At 42.5% G+C, this 12,985-nt stretch overlaps 1 protein-coding gene across 4 annotated transcripts in view; it reads left to right on the top strand.

The window, feature by feature from the left end:
- Positions 1–12,985, top strand: part of Ctcf (CCCTC-binding factor) — a 48,185-nt gene extending 35,200 nt beyond the window's left edge. The window contains exons 6-12 of one of the 4 annotated variants that reach the window (XM_052729693.1): positions 347–467; positions 1,583–1,732; positions 5,183–5,343; positions 6,277–6,459; positions 7,084–7,219; positions 9,775–9,951; positions 11,507–12,985. In XM_052729693.1, coding sequence (XP_052585653.1) covers positions 347–467; positions 1,583–1,732; positions 5,183–5,343; positions 6,277–6,459; positions 7,084–7,219; positions 9,775–9,951; positions 11,507–11,685 — 1,107 coding nt within the window. In that variant the 3' untranslated portion in view covers positions 11,686–12,985. Of the gene's footprint in view, positions 1–346; positions 468–1,582; positions 1,733–5,182; positions 5,344–6,276; positions 6,460–7,083; positions 7,220–9,774; positions 9,952–11,500 lie in introns of all 4 variants that reach the window. The other 3 variants (XM_052729694.1, XM_052729692.1, XM_052729691.1) reach the window with 3 other exon arrangements.

The following is a 12,985-nucleotide window of genomic DNA, read 5'->3' as shown; positions in this document are numbered from 1 at the left end:
AGTCCCTGGGTTTATTCTTCAAGACTACCACCACCACCACCACCACAGGGTAAAACAATTAGTAAGTAAAGACTGTAGTACACCATTGTGTACCTTATCACCCAATTCAATTATGAGTGAAGACAATTTGTCTGATCTGTGTCTTACCCGTTTATCTACCTCTAGTTGGAGTGAAATATTGCTGAGATGTACAGCAAAGGCTACAATGAAGAAACATGTATCTTTTAGACTTTTTTTTTCTCTGACTTTAGTGCCCCAAAACTTAAGTTTTTGTGCCTAAACCATAGAGCTCATATTACAGTCCATGTTAACAAGTATAAGAAGTTCGGTTGCTTTCGTGTTACAGGTCAGCAAATTAAAACGACACATTCGCTCTCATACTGGAGAGCGGCCGTTCCAGTGCAGTTTGTGCAGTTATGCCAGCAGGGACACATACAAGCTGAAAAGGCATATGAGAACCCATTCAGGTAGGACTTCTCCCCTCCTGGTACAATGAGCTGTTCTTCACTGAATCCTGTAAACTGCCACATGCACCCAGGGCTTACCTGAATGGAAGGAAGACTGTTAAGAAAAGCTCTGGTGCCGGGTGGTGGTGGCGCACGCCTTTAATCCCAGCACTCGGGAGGCAGAGCCAGGCGGATCTCTGTGAGTTCGAGGCCAGCCTGGACTACCAAGTGAGTTCCAGGAAAGGTGCAAAGCTACACAGAGAAACCCTGTCTCGAAAAACCAAAAAAAAAAAAGCTCTGGTGCTGGGCGGTAGTGGCAGAGGCAGGTGGATCTCTGAGTTCCAGGTCAGCCAAGATTCTTACACAGAAAAACTCTGTCTCAAAAATACCAAAAAGAAAAGAAAAGCTCTGGTATATCCTCTGAATTGATGGTTCTGAAAATACACTAGAGAGCAGTTTTAATCAGTTTGAGTCTTTTTGTAACATGAAAATGGTTCTTTTAAGGGAGACATCGAATGAAATTAAAATCTAGTATTTATTTTTAAACAAAGAAGCTGATGTGGGGCACACACATTTAATCCCAGAAAAGGCAGGCAGATTTCTGAGTTTGGGGCCAGCTTGGTCTACATGGCAAATTCCAGACTAGCCAGGGCTACATAATGAGTCCTTGTTTCAAAAAGCAAAATAAGTCTGGATAGATTATCTAGCATAACTGACTCTTCCTGAGTACTATCATTTTGTAAAACGAAAGTCTTATGCTAAGTATGATAGCAAAATCCTATAATCTTCACACTCGGGGTTGAAATAAGAGGGTCTCTAGTGCCAGACCAGCCTAGGCTTCAAGACAAGACCCAGCTTCAAAAAATTTATAGTTCTAGTCCCCTAAGATAAGCTTTGCTATAAGAACTATGATCCTAAAATGGAAGGCTTTATAGAAAGCTGAGCAGAGCAAAGGTACAGGGTCTGTTTTCTAATTCTGAAGCTAGGCATTAGCCGAACAGTTACACTAAGCCTTACCTTCTGAAGTAGGACCTTAGATTCTGTGTGGCCTAATTATGTATCTGCCACTCAGCTACTCACCAAATAAGCCATAGTATTTATTCATTTAATTTGTTCATTCTGTATTTCCTTTTAAGGGGAAAAACCTTATGAATGTTATATTTGTCATGCTCGGTTTACCCAGAGTGGTACCATGAAGATGCACATTTTACAGAAGCACACAGAAAATGTGGCCAAATTTCATTGTCCCCACTGTGACACTGTCATAGCCCGAAAAAGTGATTTGGGTAAGTAGATTTACTAGAGGCAAATAAAGAATTCATGAAAATAAAAGGATAAAAATTTCACCTTCAGTTCATACTTTTGTGTATGTGAATAGCTTACCACTTAGTGAAAGCCGTTGCTTAGCTGAATTCACTGCCCCCTCCCCAATATCTTCTCTTTATTGGAGCCAAACTACAGGATAATATATTCTGAATATGGATTATACATAAGTTAAATGGAAACTGTAGTGGGAAACAGACCTGTAATAGTAGCTTTCATTCTCTAAATGTTCAGAAAGTAACATATGTTTCAAATTAAGGTCAGTTTCCTTCAGGTTTTTCAAGAGTATTTGTATATTCTCAATAATTGGAGTATTTTATTGGTTTGGTGGTAACTATTCCTGTGCATAGGTAAGCCAGAATTACATAGAGGGAGAATTCATCTGTAGGAATTTTAATGTAACCCATGCTTGCACATAGGATCGTCTAGAATTCGCTTAATCTTTATAACTAAAGAAGTATAGAAGCCAGGAGTAGTTAAGTGCCAGCATTTGGGAAGTTGGAGCAGAAGAATCAGGAATTCAAGGCCATCCTGGGTTACATGAGACCCTGTCTTAGACAGAGACAGACAGAAGACAAGAGATGACTTTAGTGACATACCCCTGGTGTCCCAGTTACTCAGAAGTCTGAAGCAGGAGAATCCTTTGATTCTAGGAGTTTAAGCCTACCCTTAGCCAAATTAGTAGAATCCTGCTTTAATAAATGAAAAAGAATTATAAATACCACTCTGTCTGCTCTCTCAGCCCAAAGTACACTGCTTTCTGAACATATTTGTAATTTATTCCTTTACTTATACTTTTTTTTTTTAAGTGTTGAACATCAAAGTCAGGGCCTCATGCATGCTAGTAGTCAAGCAAGCACTCTGCCACTAAGCTATACTCTTAGAAATATTTTCTACATTTGCTTACATTTTTGTGGTTTAGATTTTCCTGTTTACATTTGATCTGTTTACACTATGAAGTAAGCGAGCTATCTCTTACTCTGGCATTCGTACGGTGGTGATCCTAAAGCTCATAGATATACACCAGAGGTCCTTGAGTCCTCTCAGGTGGTTTGTTGTTTGTTTGGATCTTTAGGGGTTGTTGTTTTGTTGGTGATACTGAGACTTGAACCAGGTGGTCTCATGAGAGTAAAGAGTAATAGAGCAGGACCCCTGATGTCCTACTCTAGACTTTGTGAGCCCAAAGATGAGTGTATAAAGTATGTGGTATTTCTCTCCCCCACTGCTATGCTGAGGATTAAACCCAGTCCACAGAAGTGGCCCTCTGTTTTAGGTTTTTTGTTTGTTTTTTAAAGGGAGACTGAGTAATATTTTGATAGACTGTGACTTTGAATACCATATATTCATAATCTTAATCTAGTCTGTCATACTTCTGAGCAGTCTAACTACTTACTCTTTTAGAACTGCTCTCGTTCATCCTTAGTAAATTCATTCATTTGTGCCACAGATCATTTGCCTCTGCTCTGTAGGAGGCACCATATTACAGTAGAGCTGGACAAGTCTTTTCTTTAATTTCAATTCCTAATCTTCTCTTCTTTTTAAGATAAAAGGCAACAGAGTGAAATTTCCTGTTATAAAACTAGCTGTAGGGCTGGAGAGATGGCTCAGAGGTTAAGAGCACCGACTGCTCTTCCAGAGGTCCTGAGTTCAATTCCCAGCACCCACGTGGTGGCTCACAACCATCTGTAATGAGATCTGGTGCCCTCTTCTGTATACATAATAAATAAATAAATCTTTAAAAAACAAAACAAAACAAAAAACACCAAAAAAAAAAAAAAACTAGCTGTAACCTCATTGTATCTACATTCACCTTCACCTTCCCTCTCTGCCCTTAGGAGTTGGTGTGGCTCTATCTGTGCCTTGTCCCTTCACCCTCAACCCCACTTCCTGTTTGCTTAAGTAGTTTTATTATTATGTTCACCTTTGCACTCATACCCTTCATTTTTCTTTTCAACTTGGTGTATTCATTTCTCTTCTATCCTCAAAAAAATTATTTTGAATAAGGCCTGATGGTATACATCAGACATCTTAGTTGCTCAAGAAGCTGAGGCAAGAGGATAACAATTTCAAGGCCTACTTGGGCCTCTGTGAGTTCAAGGCCAGTGTGGGCAATGTAGTGAGACCCTGTCTCAAGTTTTTTTAAGAAGGCGGCTGGTGATAAAACTCAGTGGTAAAAGTGTTTTCTTGGTATGTGTGGTGCCCTGACTTTAGTCTTCAATACCACAGAAACATTTTAAAAGTAAAAAAATGTGTTTTTCCAACTGTATCCCCAACACACACACACACACACACACACACACACACACACACACACACACACACACTCCCTCTCCCTTTCCTTCTTCTCTCTTTCTCCCTCCCCCCCTCTTTCTCTCCACCATCTCACATTGCTGGGGGTTAAATCCAGGATATCTTGTGTGATAGGTAAGCTGTTTTTTACTGATTTATCCTAACCCTAGGTCTAACTCATTTCCCCCTGGCCAACCCTAATGAACAGTTATGTCCTTTCTAGTTTTTCCTGACCTGACTTTAGTATCCCTTTCATGTGCTGCATTCTATACCTTCACTCCAGTAAAGTGGCTTGCTAAGATCAATGACCCACAAGTGGACTGTAGTAAACATTCTACTCATTTCAGTTGGTTTCCTACAGCACGCCCTGCCCCCCCCCCCCCCAAACAAATAGTACACCACACTCTTCTTAAAGCACTTTCTCCCCTTGGCCTCCCATCCTGTCGTGTCCCCACCCCACCCCACCCTCCCAGTTAAATCTAAAACTTTAGTTAAATCTAAAACTCTTAGATTTAAAACCTATCCCAGGCTGGGCATGGTAACGAAGGCCTTTAATCCCAGCACTCAGGATATGGGTAGACCATGATATCTCTTTGAGTTCCAGGCCAGCCTGGCCTATATAGGAGGACAGCTAGGAGACCCTGTCTATTTAAAAAAAAAAAAAAGGCCTGACCATACTAGTTCTTACTCTTGCCCTTTGGTCTTAGTGACCTCATCAGTTCCCTTGGTTCCACTCCAGTTCTTGTACCAAACCATCCTTTCCTGTCCCCGTCCTCATTGCAGTGTCACTGGCACATAGCTTGGTTTGAACCCCCTTTCCACATTCCTCGTCTCTGTAAGGGGCTGTGCCATTGGTGTCATCGCCAGCATCCACTTTTCTTTGGTTTACCCTCTGGATGTCACTTCCTGGCTTCCATGTGCACTGTGGTCACTGGGGAAGGCTGAGGGGTGACAACACTAGGGACAGGATCAGGGTCTCACACCTGCTCTGCAAGTGTTTCAGTTCTGATCTCATGTTCTTAGGCTGTGGATTGTAAGTGTTTCTTAGGTAAATAAAATATATTATTAACTCGTTGAAATATTTGTTTTTACAAGTTCAACTTGGCTTTATATTTTGTTTGCAGGTGTCCACTTGCGAAAGCAGCATTCCTATATTGAGCAGGGCAAAAAATGTCGCTACTGTGATGCTGTATTTCATGAGCGCTATGCTCTCATCCAGCATCAAAAATCCCACAAAAATGAGAAGCGCTTCAAGTGTGACCAGTGTGATTATGCTTGTAGACAGGTAGGTGTTGTCTTAGTTAGAAAGCCATTGATACTCTGTCCGTGTGTGGTATTGTCAAAGGGCTTTTACATACCGAGTAATGTAGCTTTGGGTGGGGGGGTGTTTTGTTCTTTGGGTTTGATTTTGTTTTGTTTTTTGTTGTTTGTTTTTGGTTTTTCAAGACAGGGTTTCTCTGTGTCCTGGAACTTGCTTGTAGACCAAGCCGGCCTCTTAATTTACAGAGGTCTACCTGCCTCTGCCTCCCAAGCACTGGGATTAAAGCCCTGCCTGGTACCTACTTCTAAGAAGAATATTTCAGTATAAGGAATACTACCCAAATCAAAGATGCTATTCTTTGTCAGTTAGTGGAATCTGGGTCTCCATTTAATGCACTTTCTATCACAGTTGATATCTTAGGCACACCATCAGCTTCTTTTTTGAAGAGGGGATATGTGGCTCATTTGCTAGTGATATCCCCAATATTGTAAAAAGTTTTAACATTTTTATATAGGTGCTTTTTTCCTGGTGTGGTGACACATGTCTGTAATCTCAGCACTTGGGAGAGTCAGGAAACAAAGTCATTCTTGACTATATAGTGAATTTGAGTCCAGCCTGGACTACATGAGACCATGTCTGGGAAAAAACAAAACAAAACAAAAAACCCCATGGGTATTGTGTCTTAGACTTGAGAAGGAAAAGAAATCTGGCTCTGGAATGACTCTTCAAGGGAAGTTAGAAAAGCAGCCCAGCAGGGGTGGTGAGGTTTAGGGGAGCACTTCTGCATCCCTCTGAATATACTGTCACCATTATGACAGATGGTGTTAACTCCTTGAAGATGAAAGGCCTATGGTGTGCATGCATAGCTGCTGGGGTAGTATAGTAGTCCTGCATAGCAGCTGGGGTAGTAGTCCTGTGACCCTCTGAGGCCTTTCTGACAAGTAGTTCTGTTTGCAGGAGAGGCACATGATCATGCATAAGCGCACTCACACAGGGGAGAAGCCTTATGCCTGCAGCCACTGCGACAAGACCTTCCGCCAGAAACAGCTCCTTGACATGCACTTCAAGCGCTATCATGACCCCAACTTTGTCCCTGCGGCCTTTGTCTGTTCCAAGTGTGGAAAAACATTCACACGCCGGGTAAGGATCAGTTTTCCCTTATAGTTCTTAATATCACATGCTTGATCTGCCATTGCAGAATGCGGTTTTGTCACTGGAGTAATAAATGTAGAGATGCTTTGCCATTTGGAAAGTTATCCATCCCTCTCCCAAGGTCTTCTGTCCAAGAGGAGAGCCTTCTATTGATAGGGACTGCAGTATCTTTGAGTAGGCTGATGATTTAAAGGCATTTCCTTGTTTAGATTGAAATCTGCATTTCATCCTATCCCTAGCTAGCCTGAGTCTCTTCTGTTCTCTATTTTTTAGCAAGAAAGCACTAGCCAGCTATCCTGAAACTCCCTGACTATGACTACAGGCACTAAGCACCCGTCCCGGGGTTGGGGGTGCAGAGGGCAACCTTGTCTTCTGACAGGTGCTTCCTTCACTCCATTCCTGTCTTTCCCCCGTCTCTGACTGCTCAAGATGCTGTCCATATCCCTGAATGGGGTTGGAAGGAATATGTTCAGTATAGTTAGCAGAACTTTAGGAATTTATGGATTCCTTAAAGGTTTTTGGTTTTTTTTTAATTCGATTAAAATAAAGAAAATTTCCAGTCTGAACTTAGCTCTTTTAGTAGTGTGAAACAAGGTTTGTTTCCTTTGCCAGAATACAATGGCAAGACATGCTGATAACTGTGCTGGTCCAGACGGTGTAGAAGGGGAAAATGGAGGAGAGACAAAGAAGAGCAAACGAGGAAGAAAAAGAAAGATGCGTTCTAAAAAGGAAGACTCCTCGGATAGTGGTAAGTGGATCATTTGTTGATTTGGTTAGAGGTGACAAATTTGGAAGCCCAGTTCCCAGAAAATGCGTAGGATATAGAGGCAAGATCACTCTTATAATAGTGATCTTTCTAAAGCCAGGCATGGTGGTACACTCCTGGAGGTGGAAGCAGGAAGATCAGAGCAGGGGTTTGCTGCCAGCCTCACTACATAGCAAGTTCAAGGCTAGTCCTGGCGTCAAGGAATATCAGATGACCCCCAGAAGTTACAAGTGTTGACAGTAACCGTGAGCTTAGCTAGCGCTGTCGTCTGCTGCAGAACTCCCTGCTGTCACAGACTGTCCCGGGCCTTGCCTTCCCTTCCTACTACTGCTGTGTTCCTCTTCTGACTCCCAAGAAGGTACTGCTGGCCCCTAACAGATCTAATAGATTTCTGAAGTCAGTCCTTCCTTTAGTCTTGCATTCCTCGTTTCATTCAGGGACCTTACAGGTAGTGTCTCTTTTCTTTCTCCCTGAATGTTGGAATCAGTCTGGACTCCATCTGCTGCTAGCAAAGGCCATACAGTCTTACCTACCCCCACTAAGTTCTGTCTGTCTGTCAGCCATCTGCAGAGATTGACCAGCAAATTCTGTTACTTTCAAGGATTTTCCAAAATATTTCAAAGCCAAAAAACTTTTTTTTGGGGGGGGGGTGCTTTTCGAGACAGGTTTCTCAGTGTGTGTAGCTCTAGCTGTCCTGGAACTCACTCTGTAGACCAGGCTGGCCCCGAACCTCACAGAGATTCACCTGCCTCTGCCTCCAGAGTGCTGGGCTTGAAGGAGTGCACCACCACCACTGCCTCCTGGTGCCAAAAAGCCTTTTTTACATTGTGGGAAGTCTTGTGTTAGTGTCTGCAGGAGCTCAGATCATGACCCAGGGTACTCCTGTCTTTCCCCATTGCACACTCCACCACTCCAGGCTCTATTTATTAGTATTTAATCTTTCATATTATGTATATATAGTGGGGAAATAAGGTATGTGACATGAATTCAGATGCCAGTTGAAGCCAGAATTATTAAATCCTCTGGAATTGGAGTTACTGGTAGTTGAGAGCCACCTGAGGTGGGTGCTGGGAATTGAACTCTGCAGAAGCAGGAAGTGCCCTTAAACCACTGGGCCAGCCACCAACCCCCCCCCCCTTTTTTTCTTTTTTAATGTAATGTGGGTGGTGACAGTCAAACTCTCAGGTCCTCGTGCTTGCATGCCAAACACTTGACTAGCTGAGCCGTCTCCCTAGCTCCAGACACACCTCTTAACTGAAATAGTGAAGCCTAATAAAAGGGACTTTTTATATTGTGATGAACCATCTAAATAAAGGCTGTATTTATTATAAACTATAGTCCATAGTGGCCTCAAACTCCTGCCTCAGTCTCTCAGGTACTGAATTGCATAAATATACTACCATATGCAACTGTCTCATTCTTTAATCTTCAAACCACTGTTAAATGGTTTGGGATACTATAGATACTACTCAAGGAAATGGAGGGTAGGTGTATGTCAAGCAGTACACCAAATAAGAGATTTGAGACTTCAAAGCCTTGTTATCTGACTCCTTACCTGTATTCTCTCTAGTAATTCACCTCCTTTACATTTAATAGTTTCAAAGGCTGGGGATGTAGCTCAGTTGGCAGTACTTGTAGAACATGCACAGAGCCCTGAGTTCAATCCCCAGCACTACATAAAGTAGGTATCATGGCTCACACCTATAATTTTAGGAGTTAAGGACAAGAGGATCAGGGAAAAAGGACCTTGTGTGCACCTGCAGTTTTGTGTTTCCTTCTGGTGCCGGTGAGTGTGTGCTCACATGTCCTCCACAGTCACCTCTGTCCAGTCAGGTCAGCATCTCCATCTCTGCTGCTTGAGCTTGAGCCCGGTCCTGCTTTACTCTTGTATAATCAGAGGAGTCTTTGGTTTATTTGCTTAAGCACTGCTTTGTAGTTCCTTATATAACTGATAAGGTGAAGATGTCTCTATGGTTTGAAGGTGAGTGATTTTTTAATGGTTTTTTGAGAAAGGGCTTCTCGGTGTGGTGCTGGCTGTCCTGGAACTTGCTCTGTAGAGATATGCCTTCCTCTGCCTCTCAAGTACTGAGGTTAAAATAAAGCAAGTGCCATCACTGCCTGGCATAAACTCAGTATTTTTATACTAAAGTTAAAAGGGAAAAGTAATGGGCAGCCCATGTGAAATGTGAAAGTAGTATATAAGTTGAACACTTCTGCACAGTACCAGTTTACCTTATCATTACAGATAGCAAAAACTTTGGTAAAAGCCTTTTTTAAAGGATTTTTTTCCCTCTACATAGCCATAGCTGGCCTTGAACTCAGAGTCAGCCTGCCTCTGCCTCCCAAGTGCTGGACAAAGGTGTGCACCACCATGCCTAGCCTAAGACCTTTTTTGGGATTAAAGGGGTGCACCACCACCGCCCGGCTAAGACCTTTTCTTAGTAAAGAAAATGTAGAATGGTGCTTTCCAAACATTTAGTTGTTGGCTGTCTCTTTCCACTCTGCTTGACCCATCACCTGTGCTCTGATTTCTTGAGAAGAAAATGCTGAGCCTGATCTGGATGACAATGAGGAGGAGGAGGAGCCTGCTGTAGAAATTGAACCTGAGCCAGAGCCTCAGCCTCAGCCTCAGCCTCAGGCCCCAGCCCCACCACCTGCCAAGAAGAGAAGAGGACGACCTCCTGGAAGAACCAACCAGCCCAAACAGAACCAGCGTAAGTTGCCTGCCTTGGCTCAGTAGGCATCTTCTCCCTCATTTGAGGAAGCCAAATGGGTCTGTGTTCTTGTAAAGATGGGAATTAAGTCATGAAAACAAGTTAAGGTCACCTTGGCAAACGGACTCTCAGGAAGTTTTCTCTAAAAGCCTGTTAGATTCCAGGAGGAAAAGTCCAGAGAAGGGTGCTAATGTCCTAAAGTGGGGTGCACTGTTGATGTGGGAGGGCTTGTAAAACAACCAATCACCATCGCCTGCAGAGTTGATGCAGTTATGGATAGAAGAGAGCCAGATTTCAGGGCGTGAGGGATAAAACAAGGAGTGGACTAAGAGTGCCCATCTAGTGCTGTTTTTCTCTTTTGGGGGTCCCGCCACCCAGCTCCCAAATAAATCACTCACGGAGACTTATTCTTACTTACAAATATCCAACCTTAGCTTGGCTTGTTTCTTGCCAGCTTTTCTTAATTTATCCTGTCTTGTTTTGCCACTGGGCTCTTCCTATTCTCTCACTTCTGTAAATTTTATTCTTACTCCGTGACCTGCTGTGTAGCTGGGTGCCTGGCCCCTGGAGTCCTCTTCCTTCTCTGGCTCCTCCCTTCTTCTCTTGCCAGATTTCTCCTTTTGTATTCTGCTTGCCAGCCCCGCCTATCCTTTCTCTTTCCTCATTATTGGCCATTCATTTCTTTATTAGACCACCAGGTTTTCTAGACAGGCACAGTAATACACCTTCACAGAGTAAAACAAAAGCAACACACCTTAAAATAATATTCTTCAACAATCTAGAGAGATTTGCCCTATAAAGCTGTGAGTGGTATTATCACCCACAATCCCAACACTTGGGGGAATGGGGCTGGCCTGGGCTACATGGGGAGGAGGGAAAGGGAAAGAGAAAAGAAAAATGGGAGGTGTAAGGGCTGGTCCAGAGGTGTGTTTCCTTTCAGGCACCCTGCAGGGTGGCAACAGGTACTTACTCTCTACTCACATGTGTCTCTAGATCTCCTCAGAACAGCTTTCCTCTCTGTAAATTCAGTTTAATCTATTAAATGTTCTCCCTGAACCCCATGTTTAGATGTCCATCACAGAAAAGGAAGTTAACTTTAGCTCTCGAACCAGGCCCCTCATTTCATCCACACACATTCAATCAGGAACCCTACAGAATCAGAAATGTCAGCTATATCATATACTGACGTATTCCTACTCATGTGCTGTGTGGGGTTGGACTTTCTTCCCCTGTCTCACATTAGTATAAAAATAAATTCACAATGTAAGAGAAACTAAACATTTTAAAAGTGCAATTTGGAGTGCCTATGAAGATGAATGTATTTGGTACTTGGACAGTTTGTAGCCTATTGGGCTTTTATGTATGACTGAATATTAGCAAAAACATGGCTTGGTTTTGTTTTTTGTTTTTTTTTTTTTAATTGATTTCTGCATCACTGCTAAGGCTTTCTATGTTGCTGCCATCCCACTCACTTGTCAGCATCTGAAAGGATCCCTATACTCTGGGGCTTTAATGTACCATTTGTTTTGTTCCTGTTCTTCTTTGCCAGCAACAGCCATCATTCAGGTTGAAGACCAGAATACAGGTGCAATTGAGAACATTATAGTTGAAGTCAAAAAAGAGCCAGATGCTGAGCCTGTGGAAGGGGAAGAGGAGGAGGCCCAGGCAGCCACCACAGATGCCCCCAATGGAGACCTCACACCCGAGATGATCCTCAGCATGATGGACCGGTGATGACGGGGCCTTGCTCGTCACCAGGACTATTAGGGCTGTGTTTAAACGGCCCACATCTTAATTTTTCTCTTTCTTTCTTTTGGCTTTGGGAACGGCATAATTTTACACCATTTTACCAAACATACTGAGAACGAAAACTTCAAGGATGATGTTAGAAAAATGTGATTTCCTAGAACTTGTTGTTTGATGTTAGCAAATCATGGAATGTACTAAGTCTGAGGGTTTACTGTAAGTGCTGAGGACAGTGTTGATGCCTAACTAGTTTTCTTAGATGGAAACAGAGACATTGAGCCCTCTCTCTTGATTTAGTAAACCACTCCAGAATGGCCACGGGTTTCCCAGAGTACTATGGTCTTCCCAAGAGAGTTTTTAATTGTAAATGCAGACTTGGGAAAGACTTAGACTTTTAACCTGGTTTTTGCTTTTGCTTTTCCCTGACTCCCTTTGCTCGGAGTCAGTTGCACACCAGTAGGATGGCATGCTACGATCAGTTTCTGTCCTGAATGCTTTGCCTCTTTCTTGGCAAAGTTTCTGGTATGGTCAAGCTTGTAAATAACCTTTTTTACATTTTAATCTTTTCCATTAATTAAGAGGTTGAAAAGATGTGCAGTGTGAGAAAACCCAGCATTTTAATTACTTGCAAATTAAGGTACCACGAACTTGGTGGTGTGTAGATGTGGAATCGGATCACAATCATGTAGCAGAAGGGCACCGGGCCTGCTGCCTGCTAGTGATGGACACCCATGTGGAAAGTCATCATTTCCAGGTCATGGAACCAGCATTTGAACCTTGAACAAATAACTCTCATTTATGATTTCCCATCAACATTTTCTTTGCTCTGTTTGTTGCTGAATGTTATATTTTTTAAATCTCTGTTAAAGCCAGAAGAGTTGATTATGAATGGGTCACAGCAGCCCTGGCAAGCTGGGCCAGAAAATTTCACTAGGTCAGTAATTTAAACTTTGGATCTGGAAAAAAAAAAATTAATAATGTGAAGCAAACCAACTTAAAAAGTGATTCTTGCACATGAATTGTCACATGTTGATATGTGTTTTTTAAAGAGCCTCAGTCTGACTGATTTCAAACACTTTTTTTCTTCTGTGTATTGCTTTTAAGAGAGCCATCAGTTAGCTATCAGACTCTAGGTTGATGCATTTTTGTACTTAGCTGTACTGTGTGATATTTTTCATTATTTTAGGACGCCAACATGAGACCTGTAATAAAATATGTAATGGGGTTGAAAGCTGGGGAGGAGGATCTACTGCTGTACAGCTAATAAATCATAACGGATTAACAGGCA

Source organism: Peromyscus californicus, unplaced genomic scaffold (assembly GCF_007827085.1).
Source record: "Peromyscus californicus insignis strain IS unplaced genomic scaffold, ASM782708v3 Scaffold_8__1_contigs__length_139910024, whole genome shotgun sequence".
NCBI classification, from domain to species: domain Eukaryota; kingdom Metazoa; phylum Chordata; class Mammalia; order Rodentia; family Cricetidae; genus Peromyscus; species Peromyscus californicus.
This window is presented reverse-complemented; position numbering and strand designations above follow the sequence as displayed.